This window comes from Aquarana catesbeiana, linkage group LG01 (genome assembly GCF_042186555.1).
Source record: "Aquarana catesbeiana isolate 2022-GZ linkage group LG01, ASM4218655v1, whole genome shotgun sequence".
Lineage (NCBI taxonomy): Eukaryota > Metazoa > Chordata > Amphibia > Anura > Ranidae > Aquarana > Aquarana catesbeiana.
Window position 1 is genome coordinate 734,247,588 of NC_133324.1, and position 23,679 is coordinate 734,271,266.

General features: G+C 43.1%; 1 protein-coding gene across 4 annotated transcripts in view; it reads right to left on the reverse strand.

Annotated features, from left to right (window-relative positions):
* NR3C2 (nuclear receptor subfamily 3 group C member 2) overlaps window positions 1-23,679 on the reverse strand; it is a 532,006-nt gene that overhangs the window by 502,744 nt on the left and 5,583 nt on the right. For all 4 annotated transcript variants that reach the window (XM_073604847.1, XM_073604838.1, XM_073604864.1 and 1 more), the window contains exon 2: window positions 1,494-3,270. In XM_073604847.1, the coding sequence (XP_073460948.1) occupies window positions 1,494-3,270 (1,777 nt within the window). The remainder of the gene's footprint in view (window positions 1-1,493; window positions 3,271-23,679) is intronic.

The window sequence follows — 23,679 nt, forward strand, 5'->3', positions numbered from 1 at the left end:
TCAGTGTCTGCCTAGTTAAGACTTGATTTAAAAAATAAACCTACTTGTTGCTTCAAGTTTAAAAGCTATTGCCAAAGTTTTAGTGACACAGTTGGTTTATTAGTTTTCATTTCTGCTTCTAAAAAATATTCCTTTATCTGATACATAACCTATAATCTATATTGCTCATAGAATCTGCCTCCATAAAAGTGTAAGGATATGGGGAGTAGCTGGGGAGTTAACAAATAATAAGTATGTTAATAAGGCCTAGCTAATGCTGGCCAGTATCATGTACGTCACATGTACATTATACAACTGTAAGAATACAGGGGTAAGATCAGCAGTGCAGGAAATGATCAGATGGCCTGACCTGACTCAGCCATAAAAGTGGGTGATGTGAACTTTATAATGAGTTCACATTCAAAATTCTATGTAAAAAAATTTCAAATTCTAATTTCTGATTTCCAAGCAGAAGCTCTGTACTCTCAAAAGGAAAACCAAGCTGGCCGTAAAACAACCACATCCGATGTCCAGATTTTCTAGCCTGCCTGTTTAATGTATTAATTTTGATCAAGAGGGTTAGTCCACTTCCCTTCACATACTGAGCAGATATTGCCACAGGGTTTCTAAACTGTCCAATGGCAGATGATTAACCAGTATACGAGTACATTACAGTGGTAGTAAAGTGTCTTCTGTAAAATCCCGCTGACAGGCAGGGTTTTTTAACAGAAGAGACCCTAGAGGTCTGTACTATCATAAATGACCCTCCTGTCTGTCAGTGGGAAATGTGTTCTGAGCTGTACAAGTGCAGCTCAGAGCGCATTTATGGCCCGCTCTGCATGCCGCAGGTAAGTGACTCCCATGCGCACGCATGGGAGTGATGTCACCACAGCCCGGCCATTCAAGCGGCCAAAGATTTGGAATCCGGAAGGAAGACCGGGTTAACAGGGAAGCACCGCGACCAGGGGGAGCCACGACAGCCCAGCCCTGGACGGCTTTGTCTGTAGATAAGTCTCTCATAATGTACTAGTAGGCGGTACATACTAGTACATTATGACTTAAATTTGCAGGGGGCACAGGTTTTTAATCTTTTAATGAGACTTTACTACCATTTTAAAATGATACAAATTAGTGAAATAATGAATAAACAATTCAAGATTTAAAACCTTTTATACATAATCAGTTTGTATATTAGACTGCTTTGGTAATTAAAACCACACTTAAATGCCAAGAAGCTTCCATACATAAAAACACCACATCAATAGCAAACTGTAGGCCAAAAGAACCATGAAACACCACAAAAAACACCTATAATCCAACTAAAATGAAATCATATCACATTCCAGCACGTAGATCAGCAAATCTTGCAATAATAAAATAATACAAATACTATCAATGTTTCTATTAGGTCACACCCATGCATTTCCTGACTCTCTAGTTTAAATATGTAGCAATTACAGTCTCATGCCATCTCCTGTCTGGTGTGGTTACAACGTGACTACTTTCTTACTCACCTTGACACGTTTTCTGGAATGTATCCTGGACCAGGAAAACCATCATTTCTTCTGGATGACAAAGTGCTCTGAGACAATTCAGAATGAGTTTTCCAACTCTCAACTAATGAGCCAACGGAAGGGAATGAGCTCAATTGTTGGAAAGGCTGGTCTCGATTGACAGGCCTAGACAAGGATATAGTCCCTTGAGCTCCAATTCTGTAGTGAAATGACTGTCCACCTGAGTTAACACCAACGATGGCTGAGGAAGGCATAGTGTTCTCTGGGTAAAAACCACTATCGTCCGCCTCCTGTTTAATCCCCATGGAGAGTCCTTGACCAGAAAAGCCATTACCTTCGCAACTGCTAACAAATGATGACATAGGTGGTCCAAGAATTCCAGAAAGGGAATAGTAATCTTTATCATCCATGAAGGTAAAGTATGAACCATCCATAAATGGAAAAGGATTTCCTGATGAGGTGCTTTTAAAGAGAGAATTAGAACAAGTGTTTTTACCCGGCTCTTGTTTTATAGAGATTGGAAAAGATGTATCGGAAGCAACTTTACCACGGTCTCCAAAACAGGAGTCAATAAAAGTCCCATCTGGATCAGGCTTGATGAATTTCACTAAGCTCTGCGTACTGCTGTCAGTAGTTTCATTCTCCAGTACTTCCATTTTTGGAAACAAGAGCTGTTGGGTGCCCTTTTCTTTAGTTTCAGTACCGATATTGGTATCAGTTCTACATTCAGTAGACAGAACCGCAGAAGAAAACCCCAAAGTATTGTGTGCTGGACTACAGATTGAAGAACCCATAGAACTTGCAGCAGGGCTAGAAATAGAGGACCTGTTATTCGCATTGGAAGGACTGGAAAGAGAGCATCTTGTGTTTATATTTCCAGGACTAGACACATTAGGCCTCACTGCAATATTCAATGGACTTGACACTGGGGATTTGATACTGCAGTGACTTGGTGGACTTGAAATGGGTGATCTCAAACTACTTAATGGGCTAGACATGGGGGATTCAGCCGTATTAGTATGTGCAGGACTATGAGAAATAGAACACCTATTGTCAATATTTGGTGAACATGAAACAGGAGTTCCTTGGTTGACTGGACTGTGGACTGTAAAATTTCCAAAGTTGGAAGGACATGTAGTAGAGGAAACAGAGTTAATTCCAGTGGGACTGCAAACGGAAAGGGCCATGTTGGAGGGGCTGTTAGTAGCTGGACTCTTCTCATTACAGGAAGATGGGCTCCTTAAGGTGTTACTGTTAAGTTTACCATTCACAGAATTGTCAGCATCTAGAATTGTACTTACAGTTTGATTCTGGCAGTTTATGGGAAAAGGGCCAGAAAGGGCCGGCTTATAAAATTTAACAAGATGTTCCACGTTCTCATAAGTATTTCCAGGACCAATCATTCCTTGCTGGTTTTGCTGTTCATATGCAAAATCAGCATCCCGTACAGAATCCATATACAATCCCATAGACTCCGCTACCGTTGCAGAGAGTTCTTTTGACTCTAGATCAGTCTTAAGTTCCTGGGCCAAAGCACCAGACTGATTATCTTGCTGAAGGCAAGGGAGAAGATCTTGTTTTTCTTTCACCTCTCTTTCTGTGAGATTTTGTGGAAAAGTGCTGGGTACACAGCTAACATTTACAATTTCCATGTAAGTGTTCTCAGAACTTTGCTGCCTGGAAGCGGAGGAGAATTCCATAGACTGTGGCACCTGTCCCCATCGCCTCTCCATATCTCCTCCTTCCTGGAAGCCGTGATATCCTTTGGTCTCCATACCTAAAAAAAATGTAATAAAAAAGTCAGTGTTCAAACCTTATGCAGTAAAGTCTAGTACACACTATTAATTTTTTTTGTTCAACACAGCAGGGCTGAACGAAAAAAAACTGACACCTAAAGCTCTGTTCTACAGTATATTTGTTTTCTTATCAAGAGTAATTTGAATAGCATGCTTTCTTATTTATTAAGCTATATCGTATATACTATAGCTTTATCTACAGATGTTTTCTACTAAATTCTAAAGCAAATATTTTAAAATGTTCAATTTCTGCTCATCAATTCTTTGATATGTGCATACAATTGGGAGAAAAAAATATAATTCTGTATAGGGTGGCCTTGTAAGATTATATTATTGCTTCAAGATGGAGGTGGAAAAGGGGGGGCAGATACTTTAACACTAGGGCTCACATTAGAAATTCTATTTTGGTTAAGAGTGACTAAGGAAAACCTGAAAGTGTATATACCTCCATGTCTGTGCTGAAAAGACTTGCTGCTCTTAAACTAACATACCACTAACCATCAGTTCTGGCTAGCAATACCTGTGTGTAGCGAGGGTCAGAACAAGATCACTTTTGCTGTCCCAGTAAATAGACAGGAAGTGGCAGGATCAATTTAGAGAATAATTCAACATAGTAGTATAAAATAGCAAGCCATTCAAATCTGTGAAATGAGGAACGAAAATATACATTAAAAGCTCTAAATGTTTGCCTATGTCAGAATCTGCATTCACATAATAGGTTTTAGTTTTATACTAAGACATACCAAGGTTGATTTACTAAAGGCAAACAGACTGTGCACTTTGCAAGTTGCAAAACTTGTGCACGCATTTTCCCCCGAGTCTAAGGAATGTGGTGAAGCTCTGCTGATTTACATTATTCAATAATGTTGTATGCTTTTTTTCCCCTTGCACCGGACTGGGTATTCTTTACAAAGAGAACCCTGACCACATTCTCTAAGCCATGGGTGCTCAAGCTGTGGTGGACATGAGGCATTGCAAAGCTGATAGTTACAGGCATGACTCCCAAAGGTAGAGGCATGATGGGACTTGTGCAACAACTTATGGGCTACAGGTTGGGCACCCATACTCTAAGCTCTGTGGAAAATGAGTGCAACTGCACTTGCAAAGTGCATAGTCTGTTTGCCTTTAAAGTATATGTAAATTCTCACATTGCAAATCAGTTTAAAATAGAAATGAAAGGCAATGCATTTGTGTGTAGATATAAAAAGTGATCACATTCCCAGTTCTCAACTGCATAAGAGCTGGGGTAGGAGAAACAGCAGCTCACTGGTCTTGCCAGTGAATGGCTGTGTAGGGGATGTTCCTGGAAAAGTCTAATCATTGGAGGAGAGCAGGCTGAGTTCCCAGCACAGCTAGAGAACTGACCACGCTGTGCTCTTCTGCTTAGTGTGGTCAGTTTTTAAAAGAAAAGCAGAGGGACTGTCAGGAACACCAGGGATTTCACACAGGAAGCAACACAAAGAGAAAAGAATACATTTTTCTACAAGTATATGGCACAGCAGACACATAATGGTAATAAAATATGCTGGGTTTATGTATTTAATGAATCAATCCCACAGTATCTTATAATGCACAACATGTGAACATGGTTATTTAACTGTATGAGTATAAATATTTGCAGATAAAGGTTTCACAATTTGCCCTCACTGAACAGCAGCAGAGAAATATGATTGCTGCTTAGGGAGATAGTATATCTCCTATTATTTCATACTTAAAACTATACATGACTTAGCTCTTAGGCAGCATATGTTCTCAACATGTTTGTTTAGTGTGATGCACAAAACGCTGTAAAAGCAAAATTCATTCCAAGCCAATATACATAAATGTGTAACCTTCTCTCTGCAAAACAACAACGTGGTGCTTGGCACAAGACTGGTTATCTATAGCATTGAAATCATGCAAGCTTTGACCGCAAATATAAAAAAAAGCAGGATATAATGGGAAATCGTCCTTTTAATACTGCATACATTGAGAATGATTGGACAAAACATTGCTGCAATCCCTTTTTTACCAGGCAAATTACTGCTTGAATTAAACACACATCTCCCACAAATGTAATTACTTTTACTTAAAGATAGTGTAATGACAAGATTATTATTATTATTATTCAAGTTTACGTTATATAACAGCCACTATTTTCTTGCCAAATAATGTTCAAAAATAGCTTGATCATGTACAGTGGACAAAGTAGGTCAGGGACAGTTCTCCACTGTTTTGGCAGTTTTTCAAAATTTACTTTGTTAAAACAGAATTAAACCCTCCTATCCTTTTACATCCGAAGATGTCGGCATCTCAAGCTGACCATACACTTGTTTTATAGTCTGTTCGATTTTCTAAACTTTAGTTAAGTCAAATCGAAGTTTGACCGCAGTGATGAGAAAATTTGAAGGCACAAGATGGAAAATTTCTAACAGTGGATGTGGTTTTCCTTCAGGAAAGTGCAATCATTCCAAAATCAAATGTTCAAAGCAAATGTCTTTTGAGGTACTTTCGAACATTTGTCATGTCATCGAATGCTCTGATGAGAATTTTCATAGCAATATTACAAACGTTTGTTTAAAAATCTACTAGTGTATGGCCAGCTTTAGCCTCTATTTAGATCTGCAGTTTCCATGGTGCTATGACAAAAGCCTTGAAAGTTTGGTTGACAGCTGATATAAGCACACCGGAAACTCTGACAGTTATCACCAGAGGCGCGCCTTGAATGTAACAGTTTTGGTGAACGATAGAATCAGAGGATTTAGTTCCGCATCAAGGCTGATGACAGAAGGCCAATTCTCTTGCAGCGATTACACCTACCTCTTCTCCAATCCCATTTTGTTACAGATTTGACGCTATGAAAATGAGAATTCTTTTCTATGGGATCACTAAAAATGAAAATTTTAAAGCCATTTATCGCTCAAAGACCAATATTAAAAAATTGCTAGCAACATTCCCCCTTCTATGAAATGCTGCAGCAATCGCTATTTAAAGCTGCTAAAAGAGAGGACTTTGTAGCAGGGCACAACCCAATGCTGTAGCAAATTGTTAGTGACTCTACCCAAGCCAGAGATTCCATTTAAATGCTGGCATTAACAGTTTGTAGGAGTGATTAATCTTTGAGAAAAAATATGCCCATGTGTCATCAGCCTAAACCAGAATTTAAAACCTATTTCCAGGAAAAAGCACTTTTGCTTACCTAATCCTTGTATCCAGCAGCAGGTTGTGCTCAAATCTTCTCCCTCATTGTCAGGCCTTTGAAGGTCCCTCAGTATTCTATGTACAATGCAAGGTTTTTGGCCCTGTATTGTACTTTATGGTGTCACAGTGTCTGCCACAACCAAAGTATAAGGGATAAGAGCGTGCGGTGAGCGGGAGGAGGAGATTAGATAGAAAAATTCCCTTTTCTGGGTATCCTAGGAGTAAACAAGCATTTAACCATTGCAGTGTTGGGTGAGCCCCACTGCAAGGGAGTTTTTTGTTTTACCTGAAGTTCAGGGTTAAGCCTAAATTTAAAAATTTACAAACAGGAAGGGTTTTTACTGCAGAAGAGACAGACTATTATAGCCTCATGTATACTGCTGCTGGTAAATGGACTTTCAGAGGCAGTTGGCTGCTTTTTTCAGCTGCCCCTGAACTCATCCAATGTTATCTTATCAGTACATGTACACAGGGTCTTTAATGTCATTTTAGGCAGTTGAGTTTAGAGGCCTTTTTTGGAAAGCAAAAAAATGAGTTCAGACGCTGAGTTTAGAGGCATTTCAAGCACTAAACATTTCTAAACAGTGTCTAAACACGTCTAAATGTGGTAACTCGCCTTTAGCAGCGTTTCGTTTACAAGCGTTTTTCATTTTGGAAAAAAAAAAACAAAAAAAATTTTTCAAACACTTCTAAACGCAAACGCGGCTAAACGCAGCAAAACAGACGTTTTAAACATGGGTTACTATCTGTCAAGTTAAATCGTTCGGGAGAGGTTGTAAAAACGTCCCGTGTACATTAAGCCTATAGCTCCTCTGTAATAAAGGCTTCTTACTTTTCTCTGTATAGCTCAGTGCACTTTGTGCACAGTGCTCTTTGTGCTGGGATGAATGAACACCACCGTGTGCATGGGAGTTACATTATCCCAGCCCAGCCTATCAAGATGGCTGAAGACCCTAAACCCAGAAGCTGGGGAGAAGGTGCTGGTCCTGGAAGAAGAGCTTGTAGAAGTTGTATTGCTGAAGGGGAGGTGAGTATTGAGGATTTAGCTTTGTTTTAAAGTGAATGTAAACCCTTAATTTGTATTTTTTTAAAATACCAAACATGTTATACTTACCTGCTCTGTACAATAGTTTTTCTCAGAGCAGACCCGATCCTCCTCTTCTCGGGTGCACCACTGGTGCTCCCGGCTCCCCCCGCCCACCGAGTGCCCACCATAGCAAGCCGCTTGCTATGGGGGCACTCATGTGGGCTTGCACCCAAGCACACTCTGTGTGTCCATATACACACAGAGCATGGATGAGGCCCTGCCTCCTGCTCCCTCCTTACTGGCTGTGATTGACAGCAGCGTTAGCCAATGGCTCTGAGACAATGAGCTAACAGCTGTTCTATTAACATGCATGGTTGGATCATTTCATGTCCGTGCATAGTTTACACTTCAGATCTAACACCTTACAATGAACTTGATGAGCTTTAGCAATACAAAGCAAAGCACGATGTTGTTTGTTAACCCAGAGTTACTAGTCAAATAGTAGCCTTCAGCAGTAATCAAACTAAAGAAAGTTGACACCTGATTGGCTGTCATAGGTTATTGTACATAATTCAGCTTGCATGCAGTTCTCGTCATATGGGATCCCTTTGGATGTCTGATGCTGCTAAAATGTAGAAACTGCCCATACGAAACTAAAGACTTGCAAGCATGTAGTCTATTGCAATGAAGTATGAATTTACTACAAAAGAGGGCGGGCATGGAGGTGAAGTGAACTGATCTGGGCCCTTTTCACACTAAGACCCCTTTCACACTGAGGGCGTTTTGCAGGCGCTATAGCGTTAAAAATAGCTCCTGCAATCTGCCCCCAAACAGCCGAAAGACTTTCACACTGGAGCGGTGCGCTGGCAGGACATCAGGAAAAGTCCTGCCAGCAGCTTCTTTGGAGCGGTGAAGGAGAGGTGTGTTTACCGCTCCACCACCGCTGCTCCCCACTGAAATTCAATGGGGCCGCGATGTGATACCGCTGGCAAAACACCGCTATTGCGGCGCATTGCGGGTGGTTTTAATCCTTTCTCGACCGCTAGCGGGGGTAAAAGCGCCCCGTTAGCGGGCAAAATGCGCCGCAAATCCGACGATAAAACGCCGCAAAAAATAGCAGCGTTTTACCGCCGACGCTATGGGCGGCTCGGTGTGAGAGGGGTCTTAAATCGGAACTCTGGGGGGGGGGGACTAAAATTTTTTAACTTCTGCTGTGTACAGAGAAGTTACCTCTCACAATGATTATCCTAGGCTCAGATTGCTACTGGTTAGGGTGAAAATCATGGTTTAATTCATGCTGGAAAACTGGAAAATACCCCGTGTTCTGTTGTTTATTTGCATCTCCTCTACCTTCGTCCAGTCACAAAATACACTGTATTCTGGGAACAGAATAAACAACATTTTGTAAATGGCCAGGGGAGAGGAAAGAGAGGCTAAATGACAGAATCCTTCACGGTATGAGAGCAGTAATGTTTTATTTCCCCCTTTAAAAGCTTTTGGACATACAACATGTTAAGTGCACTTAGATAACCACCACCAATATTTTTTTTCTTTAGTTAGGTATGCCAGTCTTAATTTGTTAGCATGAATAGGTCTACGCGTTTCACTGCAAGAGGCCTCTTCTATGCACTAACCATAACTCATATTCATCACTCCATCTGGTGGTAAACACAGTCTTGAAGATTGTCTACAATAAATCACATCTGTAATCCACAGATGATGATCCACAGATATATGTAAATTTAGTTTTTTCCAGGAAGGGCTCATATATATTTCAGAGCTGAAAGGAAAAATTACCAGGCAGTTTAAGGCCCTGTTCACACCTGAGCGATTTTCTGCTTAAAGCCTGTAGCTCTAAAATGCTCAACAAGCCAAATCCCATTCATTTCAATTGTTAGCAACACGTAAAGAAACTGCGCTTAGGGTGGGCCTATATGGTACAAAAACAGGTTGCTGCCTCCCCTATATAGAGCATTCACAAGGATACTCTGCTAATTGTGCATGAACTAGAAGAAAGGGGTTAATTGGCGCTACCTAAAAACCCAAATGCTAATGCTTATAGGAAAAGACCATACAGGTGGTTTTATGTTGATACAGTGTTACACACCAATGTGCATATCATCCCAGTCTGTAGGTTAAATTAAATACCTCAGTGACTGGTAGGAGTGAGGGGTCCTAGGATCCCTAATCAGTAGGATATTTTGTTGTATATATATAGGCATAAATTGTATAACAGATAAACAAGGTAATATATAGATAAATTGACTGAGTTGGTGCAATGTACTACCAGAGATGATCTGCTCTGTACATGCTAATATACACTGTGCCAACTGTAAAGAGCGCGGACAAACAGTCATTCAATTTAGCACATTTTGACTTATATCAACCACACAGTTGCGTATAATAGAGCTGGAACAAAACATATGCCTTAATGAGTATATCGAAGTAATGTATATTAGTCCCATCCGTTTGTGTACATGGCTTGGGCATAGGCTGTGGACCTCATGAATACCTTACAATTCATATATTAAAGCCTGGACCCAGCCTATACTGCAATGCTGCAATCAAAGATAATATACAATAGTCCCAAAAGCTGGTATCTGCATCAAAACAGGAATTCCCAGGGGTGACTTTGGTGCTTAGAAGGTTACCAGGTGACTTTTGTGCTCACCCTTCTGATTTCCTACTCACCGACTCCTGGTACCCCTGCAGGGGTAGTAGGCATATAGTACTTTAAATGGGAATCACAGCTCCTTGTTGTTTGCAGTGGATGCTTCGGATATATCCTGGCTGATGAAGATGTTGCAATGCCCTCATGCATTAAAGAAAAAAAGGGGCTTCCATAGTGTGATAACGTAAAAAAACTTTTTATTTATAAAAACGTAAATAAAACAAATGTCCCAGACAGTTTTGTATATTCCTGTCCAGTATACACTGAGGCAGGATGACACGGATTCCCGACAGAAAACAGATATTAAAAATCACTGAAAAGCCAGACCGTATATCGAGATGGGGGATACCAGCAGCTGTGCGTTGCATCTGCGTTCCACCCACTCGTGCATATGGAAGTGACGTGGTGTGCGTAGTTCGGACGGACTGGGATGATATGCACATTGGCGTGTAAAACTGTATCAACATAAAACCACTTGTATGGTTTTTTTCCCTATATATGCAGTAGCATTTGGGTTTTTAGGTAGCGCCAATTAGCCCCTTTCTTCTAGTTCATGCACCATTAATTTCAATGGCCCCTGTATACATCTGAGCATTCTGCCGCCTGAAGCAAAATGCCTTTCGCTCCAAAAAGTGCATGAGCTTCTTTTTGGCAGATTACAAGCATTTTTTGGCCTACTACCTACTACCAATTGGAAATGATTAGAAAAATGCAAAAATGCTAATTAAAGCAAGCTTACATTCAGTTCCATAAAGGTAAAACAAATGGTAAGCACAAAGCTGTAAAAAAAAAAAAAAAAAAAAAATCATTCATTGGCTAAGCAGGTTTTGGGTCTATGAGTATTGTGACAGGGGAATACCCACTAGCTGTCTCAGTCTGCGTGACAGTAAAATTTGTTTTTCAGCTAAGCGAGTGTGTCTCCATTTGAAACATACAACTGTAACTAGGACCACCTCACTGGACCTAAAAACTGTATAGAGAATAAGTGTGATGCACAGATGTTTAACTTACTTGGTCTTTAAATTTGTTTGTATGCAAGATAAATATTTCAGTTGCAAGTTACCCCTTAACCACTTGCCGACCGCCACACGCAAATATACGTCGGCAGAATGGAACAGGTGCGCAAATGGGCGTACCCGTGCCCCCCCTGCCTGCGGTGGTTGGATTTGTTACAGAACTGATCAGTCCTCAGGTCCAGGCCAATGATTTCTGGCCTGGACCTGCAGATCGGGTCTGGCGAATGAAAATACTTCCCCTGCCTGTAAGTGTAAACACAGGTAGGGGAAGTGATATCATCTCCATCTCTGGAATGCTTTTTGGCTCCAGAGAGAGGACATCTAAACGTCAGTTGCACAACACTACATTAACACCAGTACACATAGGTACACTTGTCACCCCCCCCCCCCCACTCCCTGTCAATGTGACACCAATTGCAGTTGTCAGATTTTTCACTGATCACTGCATTGGTGTAGTTTGTGACTGTAATAAGTGTTAGGACAGTTAGTAGTAGGCCCAGGTAGGTCTAAGGTACCCCCCTAAACCCCCCCAATAAAAGTTTAACCCCTTGATCGCCCCCCAATTAACCCTTTCACCCCCCGTCACCAGAGTCACTAATAGATCTTTTTTCTGATCGCCGTATTAGTGTCACGGGTTAGTTGATTGGTTTTTATAGTGTCAGGTACCCTCATATACTACCTAATAAAGGTTTTAATCCCCTGATTGCCCCCTAGTTAACCCTTTCACCCCATCACCAGTGATCACTGTATTAGTGTTATGAGTGACGCTGGCTAGTTCGTTTGTTTTTTTATAGCGGCAGGCCACTCACCATATATTACCCAATAAAGGTTTAACCCCCTCATTGCCCGGCGGGTGTTATCAGTTAGGTTTTAGCGACAGTTAGGGTCTCCATCGCCCCATGCAGCATCAGATTAGTGCCAGTAGTGCCAACACCCACGCGCACACTATACACCTCCCTTAGTAGTATAGTGTCTGAACGGATCTGATCAGATCTATACTAGCATCCCCAGTAGTTTAGGGTTCCCAAAAATGCAGCATTAGCGGGATCAGCCCAGATACCTGCTAGCACCTGCGTTTAGCCCCTCCGCCCAGCCCACCCAAGTGCAGTATCAATCGATCACTGTCACGTACAAAAACACAACACACATAACTGCAGCGTTCGCAGATTCAGGCCTGATGCCTGCGAACGCTAACCGTTTTTTTGGTAGCGTTTGAAGCCGTCGCTGACAGTCAGGTGTTCTTTATTTCTTGTGAGTCTCACTAGTTGTACCAGTAAATTTAGAGGCCAAAATGTCCAAATGAAGGTACACTAGTGAAGAGGCCTACACGTTTCTGAGCATGACAGATGAGAGTGAAAAGGATGTCACCCATCTGTCAGATTCAGGCTCAGTATTCAAAACTGTAGACAGAACCCTGACAGATAGCTCTGACGATGGAGTAGTGGTCCCTGCCAAGGTCACGTGTACCCAACCCCGTTCTTCTGCTGTTGTTGAGATGCAAGAACTGCAGAACTCTCGTATGGAGCAGAGAGCCAGTACTAGTGCCGCTCATCCTTCTGGTGAACTGACAAGCACCAGCGGCCTAGTACACCCTGGTCGTAGTCAAACCAGCACTGTAGTATCACGTGGTGACATGGCAAGTCCTATAAGTGCAGTTCAAGCTGGTCAAGTGGCTAGCACAAATAGAGTCCTGCAGCCACCAAGAAGATAAGCCCGCCGAGCCCATATTGCCCTTCCTGCTGCATTTTCCAATCCTAATTGGGAGCCCACCACTTCTGCAGCACCCGTACTTCCCCCATTCACTGGCCAACCCAGGATTCAAGAGGAAACAGTTGATTTTACATCACTTGATTTTTATTAGCTGTTTTTCATGGAAGATCTCTATAGATCTATTGTGGATCTATTGTGGTCAATTAATTGCAGCTAATCCCCATTTGACACCATTTGCCACAGAATGGAAACTTATTACAGTTTCTAAATTTAAAACCTTTCTTGGCCTATCTCTCCTCATGCGCATAACTAAAAAGAGAGAGTTGCAGTCATATTGGTCCACTGACCCAATTCATTATATGCCCGTGTTGTCTGAATTCATGGCCAGGGCTAGATACGAGCCGATCTTGCGGTTCATGCATTTTAATGACCATGAACTCTGTCGTCCTCAGGGTGACCCTTAATACGATCAGCTCCACAAAATTCACCCCCTCGTAAACCACTTCAACCAGCAGTTTGCAGCCTTGTTTACTCCCGATCAAGTTGTCTGCGTTGATGAGTCCCTGATTAAGTTTTCTGGCAGCTTGTCTTTCAAACAGTATCTTCCCAGCAAGCGTGCCAGATATGGGGTCAAGATGTATAAGCTCTGTGACAGGGCCACAGGCTATACATGTAGTTTTATGGTTTACGAGGGAAAAGATAGTTACATAGAGCTGGAGAGCCCAGACTACATAGGGAGCGCTGGTAAGATTGTGTGGGACTTGGTGTCACCCTTATTCAGAAAGGGGTACCACTTGTACATGGACAATTATTACACGAGCGTGCCACCTTTTAGTCACTTGTTTGATCATGGAATTGGCGCATATGGCACTGTGTGATCTAATCGCCGGGGCTTACCCCATCGGCTTGTAGATTCCCGTTTTAGGCTGGAGGAGAGAGCCTGCTTGAAGTGTAATAATTTGCTCGCTTTGAAGTGGAGGGATAATCGGAATGTTTTCGTTCTGTCCTCCATTCACGCAGACACGACGGTCCAAATTCAAACGGTGACTGCAGTTGTGGAGAAACTCCTCTGTGTCCACGAATACAACCTTAATATGGGAGGGGGGGACCTCAATTACCAGTTGATGGCGCCGTACTTAATTGCCCGTAAGGCCAGACGCTGGTATAAAAGTGCCTGTATACCAATTGGCTCTGCTTATGTAGGCGCCAGAACGAACTGGATCCTTCCTTAAATTCTAGGAAGAGATCGTCACAGCCCTTCTGTTTCCAGGCGGTGCTGTGCCCCAACTTCCCAACGTAAATGCAGTAAGCCGGCTGCATGAGAGGCATTTTCCATATGTCCTCCCTGGTACCCCTACCCAACGATTACCCCAAAGAAAATGTTGTGTCTGTAGGAAACACAGATATAGGCATGACACCTGCTATTATTGTCCCTCCTCTCCTGACCACCATGGTCTTTGCATCGGTGAATGTTTTGAGCGCTACCACACACTAGTGGAGTATTAGCATAGGGTACAGCACTGCACAGACTAGGAGACACTTTCACAGGGTCTCCAAAAATGCCATCACATTTTGAGAGACCCGAACCTGGAACCGAACTGTTATGCCCTGCACACACGGTCGGACATTGATCGGACATTCCGACAACAAAATCCATGGATTTTTTCCGACGGATGTTGGCTCAAACTTGTCTTGCATACACATGGTCACACAAAGTTGTCGGAAAATCCGATCGTTCTGAACGCGGTGACATAAAACACATACATCGGGACTATAAACGGGCAGTAGCCAATAGCTTTCGTCTCTTAATTTATTCTGAGCATGCTTGGCACTTTGTGCGTCGGATTTGTGTACACACGATCGGAATTTCAGACAATTTTGTTGTCGGAAAATTTTATAGCAAGCTCTCAAACTTTGTGTGTCGGAAATTCCTATGGAAAATGTGTGATGGAGCCTACACATGGTCGGAATTTCCGACAACAAGGTCCTATCACACATTTTCCATCGGAAAATCCTATCATGTGTACAGGGCATTACAGTTGCAAATAAAAGTGTAAAAAAAAAAAATATTTATATATATATATATATATATATATATATATATATATATATATATATATATTGAAAAGCCAAAAATAGTTGTTGTTTTATTGTTCTCTCTCCCTCTATTCTCTTTCTATTGTTCTGCTCTTTTTTTTACTGTATTCTATGCTTAACTGCAATGTTTTATTGTTACTATGTTTTATTATGTTTGCTTTTCAGGTATGTAATTATTTTATACTTTACTGTATACTGTATTTTATTGTTAACCATTTTTTTTGTTTTCAGGTACTCCATTCAGCTGCAGCCCTTATTTATTTATCTAGACAGCAACAGCGTTTACTCCCAGGATACGTAAATCAGCGACTCCAGCGCTGTAGGAGATTTCACCATCACAGTTAAAAAAAAAAAAAGAGCATATATGCCGAAGCATAGGGGCGGGGTGGAGGGGTGATTTGCCCCTAACATTAGGGGCGGATTGCCCCCATGCTTCAGCATATAATTTTTACTCTTTTTTTTTTTTGGCACAGATTGTTATTTTATTGAGTTAATGTTTTATTGTTACCATTGTTTGCTTTTCAGGTACACCATTCAGCTGCAGCACTCTTTTATATTTATTTGCTTTCACGATACATAAATCAGCAAATCCAGTGCTGTAGGAGGTGATTTCACCACCACAGTTAAAAAGAAAAAAAAATGATCAATATCAATATCTTTTTTTCATGCAGCCCACAGGCTGCATGAAAAAGAAAAGAACATTACAATATAAGCCCAACAAGGACCAGCAACGTACTGGTATGTTGCTGGACTTTGAGTGGTTATACCAGAATGATGCCTGCAGGTTTAGGTACCATCTTGGTATCATTCTTTTCAGCTAGTGGTCGGCTTTCATGTTTAATTAGCCGCTAGACTGCTTTTACAAGCAGTGGGAGGGAACGTCCCCACTCCCTCCCGTTGTCTTCCTTGGTTTTCTCGGGCTCTCCAATCCCACCGGGGAACCTGAAAATGCAGCCGGTGGTTCTGCCAGCTGACTATAGAGCTCATCAAAGATCAGAATGGCTCCAATCAGCTCTATGGCCTAAGAAACCGGAAGATACGAGCATTTCATGACTTCGGTTTCGCCGGATATAAACAGCGTCATTGGGAAATTGGGAAAGCATCTTATCATACTGATCTTGGTTTGGGCAGATGCCTTGAGGGCAGAGGAGAGCTCTAGAGTCTAACAGACCCCATTGAGAACAAAAAAAAAGGAGTACCTGTCACTACCTATTGATATCACAGGGATATTTACGTTCTCTGTGATAACAACAAAAATGCTAAAAAAAAAAAAAAAAGAAAAGAACAGTGTAAAAATAAAAAAAAAGGAAAATAAATAATATAAAAGGAAAGAAAAGAAAGCATCCCTGTATCCCTGTGCTTTCGCACAAAGGCAAATGCAAGTGTCGGTCTAGTGTCATATGTAAACAGCAATTGCACCATACATGTGAGGTATCACCGTGAACATCAGATCGAGGGCAGTAATTTTAGCAGTAGACTTCCTCTGTAAATCTAAAGTGGTAACCTGTAAAGTGTTTTAAAGGCTTTTAAAAATGTATGTAGTTTGTTGTTGCTGCATGGTTGTGCGCAATTTTAAAGCATGTTGTGTTTGGTATTTAACTGCACAGAGCAGGTACGTATGACATGTTTGTTATTTTTATTGAAAAAAAAAAAACAAGACTTTACAATCACTTTAATGATCACATATTTACTGTGATAGCCAGTTAACAGTAGACACCTCCCTTGTATCTTTCTCCTATGTGAGGAGAAAAAGATACATTGTATCTTTGTGGATGTTCTCTAGAAGAGAAGATGGTAAAGACAACTCTGTTACAAATAAATACAGTGTATGAAAAAGATAAATCTAGATCAGGGCTTGGTGTTAGACCCTAACTAGGTGTTAGACGCTTTTCACACTGGGGTGTTTTTCCAGGCGCTTTTGGGTTCAAAATAGCACCTGTAAAGCACCTGAAAAACGCCTCCCCTTCAGCCCCAGTGTGAAAGCCCAAGTGCTTTCACACTGGGGTGGTGCGCTTGCAGGACATAAAGAAAAGTCCTGCAAGCAGCATCTTTCGGGTGGTGGAGGAGCATTGTATACATCGCTCCTCCACCGCTTCTGCCCATTGCAATCAATGGGCAGCACTGCCAAAGCGCCTGCAAAGCGCTTCAGAAGCGGCGCTTTTAACCCTTTATTCGCCCGGTAGCGGGGGTTAAAAGCTCCCCACTAATAATAATATAGCAGCGCTTTCCTGCTAACACCTCCCCAACCCAGTGTGAAAGTGCCCTTAGTGCCAGTGTTTCAGAAATTAACTGCAGACTGCAAAAAAATTAGCACGTTTTGTTCATTGGTGGCGGGTCATGGTAATGACAGAAAATATCCAACAAAATAAAAAAATTCACAAAACATCTGATAGTGAGGCATGTTAAATCTACAGTGGTAATAAACCTAACTTGCAATATTCTTATACCAACCCTGCAATCAGTCGCTGGGGGGCGCAAATAAACGGGAAAATACTGAGAAAAAAAAAAAACATAAATTGCAGCCTCACTGTGCCCATCAAATGCAGCCACTGTGACTCCCTGGCGGCATTTAACCAGCACCCCCTACACCCGCCAGCTCGTTGTCTGACCGGCACCCCATCTTCGTGGCACGGCGAGCTGTGGGACGGGCAGCGGGTCAGGCAGCAGTGAGCTGGGGGTCAGGCGGGGGCTCCTGTGTCCTCCATGCTTCCGACGTGCGTCTCTTCTTTCCTCCTGCTAGGCATCCAATAGGATTGCCTGTTCTTTCAGGCAACCAGGTGATGGGTATCAGACCCGTGCTTCCTAAATGGTGGAGAGGCGGTTCAGTTAGAAAAGCGAACATTCATTTGCTTTTCTAACAAACCTGGGTGGGCTCCAAGCGCAATGATCTGCACTCCGAGTCAACCCTATTTTGAAGCTTATTAGAGTCTATGGCTCTAATCAGGTGCTTAAAAAAAAACACCCCCACCGCTGTAATTCACACACCTGGCGTCCTGAAAGGGGCCAGAGGCATGAATAGGGGGTGGCTGCGGCGGCCACGGATAGATTTATGGATGAATCTAACCATTACTCATATAGAGGGGTGGTGTGATAGAGGGGGCGGTGCCTGTGTGCCCTTAATGGATGGGCCGCCACTGCCTGCAATCCTGTACTGGGATACATGGAAACTCTCTCTATATGTATATATAAAGATAAATATACAGAGAGAGAGATTTTTTTTATTTATCCCCATATAGGATTGCAGGGTTAGTATAAGAATTGCAAGTTAGGTTTATTACCACTGTATATATACACAGCATATATCATTGAACCTAATCCTTCCTGAATGTCAAACACTGGCGTTTGTTAAATATGGTGAGTGGTGGGGTACTTGTAAAGTGTAGCAGATAACTCTGACATATCATGGACTGTTTATTGGTGCAGTTCTATTCATTTCTGTATCCTAGGAGAAGAGTCATATGAATTATAGATGTCACATGCTGACAGTATATGCGTGACAGTCCAGCTCACATGAGAACGTGTACAGTATAAGTCCTTCACTGTTTGCCACTATTAAACATACATTCTGTATGTGATTTTGAGAAACCATCTGATCTAACCACTATAAACCGTTATGCTGTAAAATATTAGACAGCTAGGCAGCTTGCTGTCACCTGAAAAAGATTGATGATGCAGAGTAATTAAATCTTCACTGTTTACCAAGTGGGATCAAGAACTGGCATTAAGCTCCAACATTTCCTAGCTGTTGGACATTTAAAAGAAAGCAAATGTCTTTATTCCCCCATCTATGTAAAATGGGTGGAATTTATCAAAAACTGGAGCAGACAGAATCTGGAGCAGCTGCGCATCCCAACCAATCAGTTTCTATCTTCAGATTATTCAGCTTTGAAAATGAAAGCTGGATACTGATTGGTTGCCTTGCACAGCTGTTCCAGATTCCACCTGCTCCAGTTTTTCTAAATTTCCCTGATATCTTCTTGTTCAGACTTCTCCCCAACCATTTTATGAACAACAAATCTTTACTTCTCTCTTCTGAACAATTTCAAATCCATGTCCTCATATTCATGTAGCAAGCAGCTTTAGCTGCAACCTATACCATGGGTAGAAACATAATGTCTAAAGAATGATTTATCACACATGTGCTGCAACACACCATAGTGCAATGTGGTAAAAATGATCTGACACTAGGATGTTTTTGTGCATAAGAAGCCTATTGTATTCAATGGGCTGCCTATGCAAGGCATGTCAACACGTCACATACTGCAAAAGGTCCCTAAAACTAAAAATCACCATCCAGATTTAAGGAAAATGGAAAGCTCTTGTTGCCGTCACAATTTGAAATATGTTGCTAAATGTACAATCTTTTATATATGGTTTATAGATATTTTGTTTATAATTCTGCGTGTTATTTCTTGTCCTGTATGTTTCTTTTCACTGTACAAATCACAGGCAGAAGAAAGGAGCTCAGTATTATGGGGCAGCAGGCACTGGCCTAGAGACTCATTCAAGAGTTCTGACATTTGCACTTGCTCCCTACCTGTATAAATTCTCTGTTGGCAGTTGTCATCCCCCAAGCAGGATGTCCCATACCTGCTTTCCTACATTCTCCAGGGGTGGTAGCTGGTAGGCACAGTGCCAGAGACAGAGCAGTACTGCCATTAGACTACCTGTACCCAGTACTGGAGACAGAGCAGTACTGCCATTGGTTTACCAGTCCACAATGCCGCCATCAATCTACCAGTCCATAGTGCTGCCATGGGTCCACCAGTCTACAGTACTGTCATCGGTCTACCAGTCCACAGTGCTGTCATTGGTTTACCAGTACTGCCATCAGTCTACCAGCCCACAGTGCTGCTATTGCTTTACCAGTACTGCCATCAGTCTACCAGCCCACAGTGCTGCTATTGCTTTACCAGTACTGCCATCAGTCTACCAGCCCGCAGTGCTGCCATTGGTTTACCACTACTGCCATCAGTCTACCAGCCCACAGTGCTGCTGTTGCTTTACCAGTACTGCCATCAGTCTACCAGCCCGCAGTGCTGCCATTGGTTTACCAGTACTGTCATCAGTCTACCAGCCCGCAGTGCTGCCATTAGTTTACCAGTACTGCCATCAGTCTACCAGCCCACAGTGCTGCCACTGGTTTACCAGTACTGCCATCAGTCTACCAGCCCATGGTGCTGCCATTGGTTTACTAGTACTGCCATCAGTCCACAGTGCTACCATCCATCCACCAATCCACGGTGCTACCATTGGTCTACCAGTCCATGGTGTTGCGATGGGTCTACCAGTCCACAGTGCTGCCATTGCTTTACCAGTACTGCCATCAGCCTACAAGCCCACAGTGCTGTCATTGGTTTACCAGTACTGCCATCAGTCAACCAGTCCAGAGTGCTGCTCTCCATCTACCAATTCACGTTGCTACCATTGGTCTACCAGTCCACGGTGCTACCCTTGGTCTACTAGTTCATGGTGCTGTGATGGGTATATCAGTCCGCAGTGCTGCCACTGGTTTACCAGTACACAGTACTACCATCAGTCAATCAGTTCATAGTACTGCTATTGCTCTACCAGTACACATTGCTGCCATTGGTCTACCAGTCAACAGTGATGCCATTGGTCTATCAGTGCACAGTGCTACCATTGGTCCATACATAAGGCTGCCTGCAGTTTTTACCCAAAGCTGGGGATAGAGCAGGGCTGCCATTGATCTACCTGTACCTGGTGTTGGAGATAGAGCAGTGCTATTTTTACTCTATACTTGTGTGAATGCACAGTATGTAAAGTGCTGCAAAAATAAATACCTATAATAAATATACACAGTACTGGAGACAGAGCAGTACTGCCATTAGTCTACATGTACATGGTGCAGCTAATAAGTCTACCTGTACATGGTGCTGACATTAGTCTACCTGTACACCGTGCTGACATTAGTCTACCTGTACACCGTGCTGACATTAGACTACCTGTACACCGTGCTGACATTAGACTACCTGTACACCGTGCTGACATTAGACTACCTGTACACCGTGCTGACATTAGACTACCTGTACACCGTGCTGACATTAGTTTACCTGTACACCGTGCTGACATTAGTCTACCTGTACACCGTGCTGACATTAGTCTACCTGTACACCGTGCTGACATTAGACTACCTGTACACCGTGCTGACATTAGACTACCTGTACACCGTGCTGACATTAGACTACCTGTACACCGTGCTGACATTAGACTACCTGTACACTGTGCTGTGCTGACATTCGTCTACCTGTACACCGTGCTGACATTCGTCTACCTGTACACCGTGCTGACATTAGACTACCTGTACACCGTGCTGACATTAGACTACCTGTACACCGTGCTGACATTAGTCTACCTGTACACCATGCTGACATTAGTCTACCTGTACACCGTGCTGACATTAGACTACCTGTACACCGTGCTGACATTAGACTACCTGTACACCGTGCTGACATTAGTCTACCTGTACACCGTGCTGACATTAGACTACCTGTACACCGTGCTGACATTAGACTACCTGTACACCGTGCTGACATTAGACTACCTGCACACCGTGCTGACATTAGACTACCTGCACACCGTGCTGACATTAGACTACCTGTACACTGTGCTGTGCTGACATTCGTCTACCTGTACACCGTGCTGACATTCGTCTACCTGTACATCCTGCTGACATTCATCTACCTGTACACCCTGCTGACATTAGTCTACCTGTACACCGTGCTGACATTCGTCTAGCTGTACACCGTGCTGACATTCGTCTACCTGTACACCGTGCTGACATTAGACTACCTGTACACCGTGCTGACATTAGACTACCTGTACACCGTGCTGACATTAGACTACCTGTACACCGTGCTGACATTAGTCTACCTGTACACCGTGCTGACATTAGTCTACCTGTACACGGTGCTGACATTAGACTACCTGTACACGGTGCTGACATTCGTCTAGCTGTACACGGTGCTGACATTCGTCTAGCTGTACACGGTGCTGACATTCGTCTAGCTGTACACGGTGCTGACATTCGTCTAGCTGTACACGGTGCTGACATTCGTCTAGCTGTACACGGTGCTGACATTCGTCTAGCTGTACACCCTGCTGACATTCGTCTACCTGTACACCCTGCTGACATTCGTCTACCTGTACACCCTGCTGACATTCGTCTACCTGTACACCCTGCTGACATTAGACTACCTGTACACCGTGCTGACATTAGTCTACCTGTACACCGTGCTGACATTAGACTACCTGTACACTGTGCTGTGCTGACATTAGACTACCTGTACACTGTGCTGTGCTGACATTAGACTACCTGTACACTGTGCTGTGCTGACATTAGACTACCTGTACACTGTGCTGTGCTGACATTAGACTACCTGTACACTGTGCTGTGCTGACATTAGACTACCTGTACACCGTGCTGACATTCGTCTACCTGTACACCGTGCTGACATTCGTCTACCTGTACACCGTGCTGACATTCGTCTACCTGTACACCGTGCTGACATTCGTCTACCTGTACACCGTGCTGACATTCGTCTACCTGTACACCGTGCTGACATTCGTCTACCTGTACACCGTGCTGACATTCGTCTACCTGTACACCGTGCTGACATTCGTCTACCTGTACACCGTGCTGACATTAGACTACCTGTACACCGTGCTGACATTCGTCTACCTGTACACCGTGCTGACATTAGACTACCTGTACACCGTGCTGACATTCGTCTACCTGTACACCGTGCTGACATTCGTCTACCTATACACCGTGCTGACATTCGTCTACCTGTACACCGTGCTGACATTCGTCTACCTGTACACCGTGCTGACATTAGACTACCTATACACCGTGCTGACATTCGTCTACCTGTACACCGTGCTGACATTCGTCTACATGTACACCGTGCTGACATTCGTCTACCTGTACACCGTGCTGACATTCGTCTACCTGTACACGGTGCTGACATTAGACTACCTGTACACCGCGCTGACATTCGTCTACCTGTACACCGTGCTGACATTCGTCTACCTATACACGGTGCTGACATTCGTCTACCTGTACACCGTGCTGACATTCGTCTACCTGTACACCGTGATGACATTCGTCTACCTATACACCGTGCTGACATTCGTCTACCTGTACACCGTGCTGACATTCGTCTACCTGTACACCGTGCTGACATTCGTCTACCTGTACACCGTGCTGACATTCGTCTACCTGTACACCGTGCTGACATTAGACTACCTGTACACCACGCTGACATTCGTCTACCTGTACACCGTGCTGACATTCGTCTACCTGTACACCGTGCTGACATTCGTCTACCTGTACACCGCGCTGACATTCGTCTACCTGTACACCGCGCTGACATTCGTCTACCTGTACACCGTGCTGACATTCGTCTACCTGTACACCGTGCTGACATTCTCTACCTGTACACGGTGCTGACATTCGTCTACCTGTACACCGTGCTGACATTCGTCTACCTGTACACCGTGCTGACATTAGACTACCTGTACACCGTGCTGACATTCGTCTACCTGTACACCGTGCTGACATTAGTCTACCTGTACACCACGCTGACATTCGTCTACCTGTACACCGTGCTGACATTCGTCTACCTGTACACTGTGCTGACATTCGTCTACCTGTACACCGTGCTGA